General features: G+C 40.6%; 1 protein-coding gene and 2 non-coding genes across 3 annotated transcripts; all 3 read right to left on the bottom strand.

Annotated features, from left to right (window-relative positions):
• Nucleotides 1-1,095: 1,095 nt before the first annotated feature.
• Nucleotides 1,096-3,545, bottom strand: LOC135962813 (uncharacterized). The gene is made up of 2 exons (XM_065514704.1): nt 1,369-3,545; nt 1,096-1,304 (listed from the first exon to the last, which is right to left on the bottom strand). Exon 1 carries the CDS (start codon nt 3,027-3,029, stop codon nt 1,509-1,511), a length of 1,521 nt encoding a protein of 506 aa, XP_065370776.1. The 5' UTR covers nt 3,030-3,545; the 3' UTR covers nt 1,096-1,304; nt 1,369-1,508.
• Nucleotides 3,546-7,238: 3,693 nt separating this feature from the next.
• Nucleotides 7,239-7,418, bottom strand: LOC135962987 (5.8S ribosomal RNA). The gene has a single exon (XR_010576797.1). It is a non-coding gene; the product is annotated as a 5.8S ribosomal RNA (ribosomal RNA).
• A 622-nt stretch (nt 7,419-8,040) lies between these two features.
• On the bottom strand, nt 8,041-10,027 carry LOC135962899 (small subunit ribosomal RNA). The gene has a single exon (XR_010576740.1). It is a non-coding gene; the product is annotated as a small subunit ribosomal RNA (ribosomal RNA).
• Between the last annotated feature and the right edge of the window lie 276 nt (nt 10,028-10,303).

Here is a 10,303-nt window from a genome sequence, read left to right as displayed (position 1 = left end):
GTATGTGGATGTCGATGATTCTTTCAAGGGTTTTCAGCAAGAATGATGATAGACTTATCGGTCTGAAATCTTTTGCTTTGGTGTGTGACGCTTTCCCCCCTTTCGGAATGAATGTCACAGTGCATTCGGTCCACCGTTTTGGTATGTAGGACCATGCAAGACAGGCATGATAGATAGTTATCAGCCAAGGAGTGACTAGATCTATATTATTCTGTAGATCAGCGGGTATTATACCATCTGGGCCCGGAGACTTGTAAGAGTCAAAACTCCGTATGGCCCATTTTATCAAATGTTCGTCAAGTATAATTGACGAAGTTGTCCGATTGTTCGGTTGGGATGCACTAGCAATATCCGGAGGCAAGTTCCCCGGAAAATGAGTGTCCATGAGTACTTCTAGTGTCTCACGTCCATCAGTAGTCCACCTACCATCCTGTTTCTGAATATAACCTTGAACAGTTGGTGTTTTCGATAAGATCTTGCGCAGACGATTTGTCTCAGAGGAACTTTCGACGCCGCTGCAGAAATTCCTCCAGGACTTACGTTTCGCGCTCCTGACCATATTCTTAAATTTGTTCAACATAGACTTATACATTGACCAGTTGCCTGATCTTTTCGCCTCGTTGAATAGTTTACGACAATTACGCCTAGTGTTCGCTATGTCTAAAGACCACCATGGAGGTCTTACCTTTCCTCTGCGAGCAGAGGGAGTGCATGTACGTCTTGTGGCCTCACTGAGAGAAAGTGTGAGCTTTTCCACAGCGCTTTCAATGTCCCTAGTGTCACCTATGAGAGGGGGTGAGGGAAGTAAACCATCAAGGATCCGCCTGTGATCATCCCAATTGGTTTTCCTCCTATTTAGAAAAGGCTTTTCCTTCTCAACTTCCAATTCTATTAAGAATGTCAGATACATGTGATCAGACAGAGAGCAATCATCTGAAACCTTCCAATTCCTTATGAGTTGCGAGTGGCTTGCACTGACAAGCGTAATGTCCAGAACTTCTTGCCTATTTGCTACCACAAAAGTAGGTTCTGAACCTCGATTGACAACTACCAGATTAGAGTCTAATATGAAGTCTAAAATGTACTCACCTCGTTCGTTTCTATCTGAGCTACCCCAGATTGTGTGGTGAGCATTTGCATCAGCTCCGATAATTACAGGAGTTCTGGCCCTATTTGCGGCACGCATCATATTAGATACCAGGTTATTCGGTGGTGGTTCAACCTGGTCGTGCGCCATATAGCTCGAGAGCAGCCACACCTTACCTGCACCTGTCTCCCAAGCAGCAGCTACTGTATCTTCATCGCTGTAATCAGGAAGAATGAAGATATTAAGATGGTTCTTAACCAAAATGCAAGATCTTATTTTACCTGTGCGTCTTATGTACAAAAGTTTGTACTTTTTGGCGTTGAGTCCACGAATTTCGCCATTGTGTATCCACGGCTCCTGGACCAACGCAATGTCCTCCCCATATTTAGCAATGTGGAGGAGCAGGGCAGCCGAAGCTGCCTTAGAGTGGTGAAGGTTCACTTGGATCGCCTTCACCATGGTCTGGATCATATATGACCGTAACGTCGATGTCTTCTGGGTCTGATTCCAGAAGAACATCTTCATCCTCCACATCACCCAGAGCGCAGAATAGGTCCCCAACCATACTGGAGTGTGATTGGGTCTCCATTTTGTCCTCAGAGCTTGCGGGGTCGTCCAGTTTAATTTTGCAGTCCATATCCTGCGGAGCTTCCAGTTTAACACCAGAAGTTTCGGGGTCGAGCTTGTCGTCACCACGGTAGATGCGCAGCTTGATACTATCGAAACCATAGTAAATCTTGCTTTGCCTCTCACGTAGTGGCGCCAAGGATTCCTTGTTAAGGACTACGACCACCTTTCTATGCGCACCTTCAGGAGCGGAAACCTTAACCACCTTCCAGTTATGGGTTGGTAGATCGGGATTACCGCTCTGAATGTATGCCAGAATCTCCTCAGGTTCATGTGGCTCCGCCGGAATAACTGTGACTGATCTCGGTCTACGAGGTATCTCGTTTACCGGGATCACGTCCAGTTTCGCGCCAGGCCACAATTCCCCTAGGGACGCAATTGCTAATTTTAGCAGTAGAGCTGAGCGGTCATTGGTACACGCTAGCAGTTTTACATGGCCTTGATACCAGCCAGCATCGTCGTTTTGCGGGGATGGACCGGGATTCTCCTTGAGAATCTTCCAGTATACCCCCAGCATACCCTGACGGATTTTCAGCCATTTCTCCTGGGAGATAGCTCCGTCATCAACACTCCTGTCGATAATAGCCCTTACAAGTGGATTGCGAGCAACTTCACTGTAAGGCCTTCTTATCACACGAGCCTCTTGCTTCGGACGTTTAGTCTTCGGCTGTGTGTTTTGCTGTTGGAGCAGCTCCTCCTCTGAGCGTTGCCGTTTGGGCCCAGCAGATGCGCCTTGGTTCGCTGCATCTGCGCTTGGAGGAGTGTTTGAGCTGTCCAGCTCAGCCAGTTGAGCCTTAGCCCAACTTAGTTTCGACAATTCGTCGATGTTAAGCGCATCGGCCGACTTGGATCCAAGCCGGTCGATAATGCGCATGGCGGCACGCCTTTGCACGAAAGCCCTCCTGGATGGTTCTTTGCGAATGGGGGCGTTCGGTTCTGCCGTAGTGGCGGGTGGGGCTACGGTGGTTGGACCCGACTTCTGGTTCGACGATCCAACCTGTAGCATTTTCGCAGGGACAACTGTCTTCTCGACAGTGTCCAATGCAGGGGCTGTTGCTGGTATATTACCAGCGAGGGCTAATGCAGCTTTTGAGGTGCTTGGCTTAAAGTCCAAGGCTACCTCGCTGCTTTTAGTCAAACTGTCACCAGAAGGTTGGACAGTCGACTGTTTGCAATCAGCCAGCATAGGTTTCCCCTGCTGGCCTTTTGCTGTTTGTTTTTTGTTATTGTTATTGTTTTGTATTGTGTTATTCATTTTTGTTCCCACGAGTGAGCGCGTAAGGGGATGGACACTCCATGCAGGGACGGCGTACATGGATTAGGCGAAAACTGTATTACAACCGACCCGTGCCCTGGCGTCGGAGGGGAGCTGTTAGCGACTAGTTATCTTTAACCACTTACTAGCCATTCAGGTCTTCGGCACTGCTACCATCACCTTGACCTTACAAGTGGGGGGGAAAGAAAGAGTAGAGAGAGAAAGAACAGTTTTGGTCCGCGGGTAGTAACACTAGAAGAGAGAGAGAATGTGTTAGCACTAGGTAACCATTTGTCAAAAATGTATCACCAGTAATAACAGTATCCTAACACCAATTACATCCTACTGTGACCATTTGTTATAAAATGCATCACAGTATTATGATAGTCGGCTGACACATTTCCGTTTACCGACCTAGCTATGTCAAGAAGTTCAGACCATTTGTTAAAAATGCATCTTAAGATATTGACATCGCTTGAGCATTTGTCAAGGCTAGTGACCTGTTGTCAAAACAGTATCACTAGACTAGGCAGTTGCTCCCCCTATCCGCCACCTGGGACGCGTCCGATGGGAGACTGAGAACTCCACACGAACTGAGAACTCCACACGATACCCCTTAAGCAACCAATCATAACGTTCCCGAGGGTCAGTACATGATAAAGTTGAGGTATCAATACCGATCTAAGTGCAAACAACCTCTGCTATGGTTTTAGGGGTGCTCTTGTGAGCCGATCTAACTTCTCTCTAAGGGGCGCCTTCAAATCCACCTTAGTTCTTCCTTCTGCGGTGAAAGTCACACCTAGGTATTTCCAATCTTCGGTCCTCTTCAGTGCTCTTATGGCCCGCCCCTCAACATAGAACTCTTTTTGTACAACCACCGAACGTTTCTGTTTAGGTTGTCCTTTAATGGACACCGACAGACATTTGGCGCTGTTCAATTTAAGTCCACAAGAGCCAAGGAACTCACTGGCTATATCAAGCAACTTCTGAAGACCGAGTGGGGTTGATGCCCAGATGACCAAGTCGTCAGCAAAAGCAGTTAAGAGCTACTGTGTTCCTATGATCACCTGGGGCGGCAGGCAATGATTGGTTAGCAATGTGATTCTCAGGGGCGGCTGATGTCACATGGTTAGAATTTCTGTCCCTGTCCTGCAAATGTTCAGACAATGGGATCGATGTAGTGGCTTGAATATCCATTAAAATATTATCTCCGTTCCCTGAACCACTACTTTCAGGTATGGAGGAAACATTCATTCTTCCCATTGTATTGTTAGAACCCCTAATTGCTCGCTCTCGTAAGTTCATGGTGGTACTGGAGGCGCTCACCAACACCTCGTCCGGAAGGATACGCCGGGCAGACCCCCGACGATTTATATTATTATTTATATTATCACTGGGCAGAAATCACATTGTGTCAACACCCGCTAGGGCCATCACAATGCTTTGTTTTAATTAGACAGTCGGATTCCCCAAGTCCGTGCCAGTTCTGAATTGATTGTTAATTGATAGTCGTTATAATTTAAAAGGAATATATCTTGCGATAATTCCCTAAAAATTTTAGCAAGAAAGTTCCACAATTGGCTACGTAACTACTATCCGGGGAACAAGATCCGAGAATCTCTATTTACCCAGAACGAGTACATAAACCATGTTATTGCTTCCCAATCAAGCCCGACTATCTCAATCTTGAGAGCCAATCCTTATCCCGAAGTTACGGATCTAATTTGCCGACTTCCCTTACCTACATTATTCTATCGACTAGAGACTCTTCACCTTGGAGACCAGCTGCGGATATTGGTACGGCCTGTTGAGAAGTTTGCGTGACCCCACCATAAATTTTCAAGGTCCGAGGAGAAAATATCGACACAACAGTAAATGTCATGCTCTTCTAGTCCATCTACCATATCTCTCTTCGAAAGACTTCCATGGTAGTACGACTATAAAACAGAAAAGAAAACTCTTCCGATACCTCTCGACGGCTTCTTTATGGTCGTTCCTGTTGCCAGGATGAGCACAAGGCCCATATTTAATAACAAACGGATACTCAACAGGTTACGGAATTGGAACCGTATCCCCTTTCGTTCAAAATTATTCAAGTGTTTAATTACTAAGCAATTTTACTTCCTTTTCATTATATCTTGAAAATTTTCGGCTTTCGCCTTAAACTTAGGACCGACTAACTCGTGATCAACCACTGTTCACACGAAACCCTTCTCCACTTCAGTCCTCCAAGGTCTCATTCGATTATTTGCTACTACCACCAAGATCTGTACCAATGGCAGCTCCATGCAGGCTTACGCCAAACACTTCTATGCTCACCATTGTACCCTCCTACTCACTAAAGTTTCAAAGTTTTTAATCCAACCGAAATTGAACATAACCCATTTACTTTAGCGGTAATGTATAGGTATACAACTTAAGCGCCATCCATTTTAAGGGCTAGTTGCTTCGGCAGGTGAGTTGTTACACACTCCTTAGCGGATTACGACTTCCATGTCCACCATCCTGCTGTTTTAAGCAACCAACGCCTTTCATGGTATCTGCATGAGTTGTTAATTTGGGCACCGTAACATTACGTTTGGTTCATCCCACAGCGCCAGTTCTGCTTACCAAAAGTGGCCCACTGGGCACATTATATCACAACCACTACCTTCATACCAAGAAAAGTGAGGTTCTTACCCATTTAAAGTTTGAGAATAGGTTAAGATCGTTTCGACCCTAAGGCCTCTAATCATTCGCTTTACCAGATAAGATTATTTTACATAATTTTTAAATGCACCAGCTATCCTGAGGGAAACTTCGGAGGGAACCAGCTACTAGATGGTTCGATTGGTCTTTCGCCCCTATACTCAATTCTGACAATCGATTTGCACGTCAGAACTGTTTCGGTCTTCCATCAGGGTTTCCCCTGACTTCAACCTGATCAAGTATAGTTCACCATCTTTCGGGTCACAGCATATATGCTCAAGGTACGCTCTAGTTAGAGGTATAAATAATATAAATACTATTATACATAACTGTATAGAACGCCCCGGGATTGAATTAATAGACTATAAATAGGCTAAAAACTAATCCCATTAAATTAAGTTATGTTAATTACGCTATTAGGTTTTTATTCCCAATAACTTGCAAATATGTTAGACTCCTTGGTCCGTGTTTCAAGACGGGTCCCGAAGGTATCCTGAATCTTTCGCATTGTTAATCATATAAGTGCATATAATAAACATAAAGATCAATGATCAATATGCTATTATAAAATATAAATATTTAAGCACTATATATAATAAATCTATCAACACTTTATCAAATCAAAAGCATTTATTCGATATTAAAATGCAAGCAAAATAATTTGAATAAACTTAAGCAAATGATCTTATGATAAATATATTTATGTTAATAGATTACAATGTCCTTTATAGAAAAAATGCACACCATTATTATAATATTATAAATATTAAAATCGTAAAGATGAATTTTCCATAACGGATATTCAGGTTCATCGGGCTTAACCTCTAAGCAGTTTCACGTACTATTTAACTCTCTATTCAGTGTTCTTTTCAACTTTCCCTCACGGTACTTGTTTACTATCGGTCTCATGGTTATATTTAGTTTTAGATGGAGTTTACCACCCACTTAGTGCTGCACTATCAAGCAACACGACTCTTTGGAAATGCCATCTAGAAATCATTAACGTTATACGGGCCTGGCACCCTCTTTGGGTAAATGGTCTCATTTAAGAAGGACTTAAATCGTTAATTTCTCATACTAGAAATTTGACATTCCATACACTGCATCTCACATTTGCCATAAAGACAAAGTGACTTAGTGCTGAACTATTTTCTTTTCGCTCGCCGCTACTAAGAAAATCATTGTTAGTTTCTTTTCCTCCCCTCATTAATATGCTTAAATTCAGGGGGTAATCCCATATGAGTTGAGGTTGTAATAAAAAAATTTTTAAATCATAAAATATCAAAACCACAAATAGAAATCATTTCTTTTATTTTCTGTTTAAATAAAAAATTCTTTTTAATAGAGAGGCAATCCTAGTTTCATAAAAAAATATTTTATGCTAGACCTTCCTCAATAAAAAAATGAATATAAAATATATAATATTAAATACTCTGATTTTATTCGTTAGAGGTTTTGTATCTTTAACTTTTAGTATTATGAATATAGTAGAATATCCAGTAATACAACATGTGCTTTTAAAAAATTTTACATATTAAATATATAAAAGATTTTTAAAGCAACTTATTTAGCATAGTCTTACAACCCTCAACCATATGTAGTCCAAGCAGCACTCTAATTATAAATTAAAGTACCTTACAGCATGGACTGCGATATGCGTTCAAAATGTCGATGTTCATGTGTCCTGCAGTTCACACGATGACGCACAGTTTGCTGCGTTCTTCATCGACCCATGAGCCAAGTGATCCACCGCTTAGAGTGATATATTTATTTTTGTTTAAATAGCAATTCATAAATTTGTTTATTGAAAGAAATCAAAAATACACCAAACCAAATTGGCATATATCAATTCCTTCAATAATATTTTTTTTAATTTTAAAACATACCACAAAGTTTGTTGCGAATATCTTAGTTCTTTTAGAAAGAACAATTTTTTTTAACTTGTATACAAGTACAACTATAATTGTGAGTTTAATTTTTATGCAATGTATGGATATACAATAAATTGTATTGCCAGTACACTAAAATGAATATATTATATATATTTCAAATATTCCCATCCAATGTATGATTTAAGTTCATAAATCAGTACATCTTTTTTTAATAAAAGAGAATAAAAGAAAATATATTATATATATATATAATTTCCAACGACTTTTTTTATAATATTATTAAATATAATATTATTTTATTATTAAAGAGTTTTTCTTTCAATAACACTTTTAGTGTTTTTCTCTTTTTTTTTTATAAAAAAAAAATATTTAAATATTTTTAATTTTATTTTTATTAGCCTTTTTTTTTAAAGGGCATTATGTTTTTTTTTTTTTAATATTTTTTATATATAAATATATAAAAAAAATTTTTTTATCGGTTAGGAACACATTAATGATCCTTCCGCAGGTTCACCTACGGAAACCTTGTTACGACTTTTACTTCCTCTAAATAATCAAGTTCGGTCAACTTTTGCGAAACAACCGTAACACACAAGGCGTTACAGTGATCACGTCCGGAGACCTCACTAAATAATTCAATCGGTAGTAGCGACGGGCGGTGTGTACAAAGGGCAGGGACGTAATCAATGCGAGTTAATGACTCACACTTACTGGGAATTCCAAGTTCATGTGAACAGTTTCAGTTCACAATCCCAAGCATGAAAGTGGTTCAGCGGTTTACCCGGACCTCTCGGTCTAGGAAATACACGTTGATACTTTCATTGTAGCGCGCGTGCAGCCCAGGACATCTAAGGGCATCACAGACCTGTTATTGCTCAATCTCATTATTGCTAGACGCAATTTGTCCATTTAAGAAGCTAGTGTCCTTATAATGGGACAAACCAACAGGTACGGCTCCACTTTCATAAACACATTCAAACACTCACACATTTTACTGCACTCATGAATGAAGGCTACAAAAGCTTCAAACACCATAATCCTGAAAGCATCTATTTAATATATTTGAGTCTCGTTCGTTATCGGAATTAACCAGACAAATCACTCCACGAACTAAGAACGGCCATGCACCACCACCCATAGATTCGAGAAAGAGCTATCAATCTGTCTTACACACTTATGTTCGGACCTGGTAAGTTTTCCCGTGTTGAGTCAAATTAAGCCGCAGGCTCCACTCCTGGTGGTGCCCTTCCGTCAATTCCTTTAAGTTTCAGCTTTGCAACCATACTTCCCCCGGAGCCCAAAAGCTTTGGTTTCCCGGGAAGCGACTGAGAGAGCCATGATAGTAGCTACACCCAATTGCTAGCTGGCATCGTTTATGGTTAGAACTAGGGCGGTATCTGATCGCCTTCGAACCTCTAACTTTCGTTCTTGATTAATGAAAACATCTTTGGCAAATGCTTTCGCTTAAGTTAGTCTTACGACGGTCCAAGAATTTCACCTCTCGCGTCGTAATACTAATGCCCCCAAACTGCTTCTATTAATCATTACCTCTTGATCTAAAAACCAATGAAAGTAGAACAGAGGTCTTATTTCATTATTCCATGCACAAAATATTCAGGCATTTGGAGCCTGCTTTAAGCACTCTAATTTGTTCAAAGTAATTGTACCGGCCCACAACAACACTCGATGAAGAGCACTGAAGCAGGTTTAAATAGGAGGAATATGCACAAATACAAGTATTTAATACATATAAGAACTCCACCGGTAATACGCTTACATACATAAGGTACAGTACAAACTACAATTATAGTTGTACTACCCGTATGAAGCACAAGTTCAACTACGAACGTTTTAACCGCAACAACTTTAATATACGCTATTGGAGCTGGAGTTACCGCGGCTGCTGGCACCAGACTTGCCCTCCAATAGGTCCTTGTTAAAGGATTTAAAGTGTACTCATTCCAATTACATGGCCTCTAATATGAGTCCTGTATTGTTATTTTTCGTCACTACCTCCCCGAGCTGGGAGTGGGTAATTTACGCGCCTGCTGCCTTCCTTAGATGTGGTAGCCGTTTCTCAGGCTCCCTCTCCGGAATCGAACCCTGATTCCCCGTTACCCGTTGCAACCATGGTAGTCCTAGATACTACCATCAAAAGTTGATAGGGCAGACATTTGAAAGATCTGTCGTCGGTACAAGACCATACGATCAGCAAGTTATCTAGAGTTCAACCATAATAACGATCTTGCGATCGCTTGGTTTTAGCCTAATAAAAGCATACGTCCCAAAGGTCCGTATTTATATTGAATGTATTAGCTCTAGAATTACCACAGTTATCCAAGTAACTGTTAACGATCTAAGGAACCATAACTGATATAATGAGCCTTTTGCGGTTTAACTTTTAATTCGTGTGTACTTAGACATGCATGGCTTAATCTTTGAGACAAGCATATAACTACTGGCAGGATCAACCAGAATAATGTTTTATTTATATTATTTGTTTTCAATTGGTTTTAGTTGAAAAGAAATTTAACGAAAATCAGCTTTTTATCGCGTCATATTCGTCATTCCAAATTCACTGTTCTTGATTTTTAAACAATATATTGTTCTATTATCATTTATTTCACATTGCATCATATAATATTTTTCAATATATATGATATTTTTTGATATGCAATTAAGAATTACATTTCATTCATATTTCATTTTTACATTTTATACATTTTTGAAAAACACCAAAAAATCTTCACCAAA

Source organism: Calliphora vicina, chromosome X (assembly GCF_958450345.1).
Source record: "Calliphora vicina chromosome X, idCalVici1.1, whole genome shotgun sequence".
NCBI classification, from domain to species: domain Eukaryota; kingdom Metazoa; phylum Arthropoda; class Insecta; order Diptera; family Calliphoridae; genus Calliphora; species Calliphora vicina.
Note: the sequence above shows the minus strand (reverse complement) of the source record. Positions and strands in the feature narration are given on the sequence as shown.

Coding starts and splice junctions, on each gene's coding strand:
- LOC135962813 (XM_065514704.1), bottom strand. CDS start 3,029: ATGTACGCCGTCCCTGCATGGAGTGTCCATCCCCTTACGCGCTCACTC.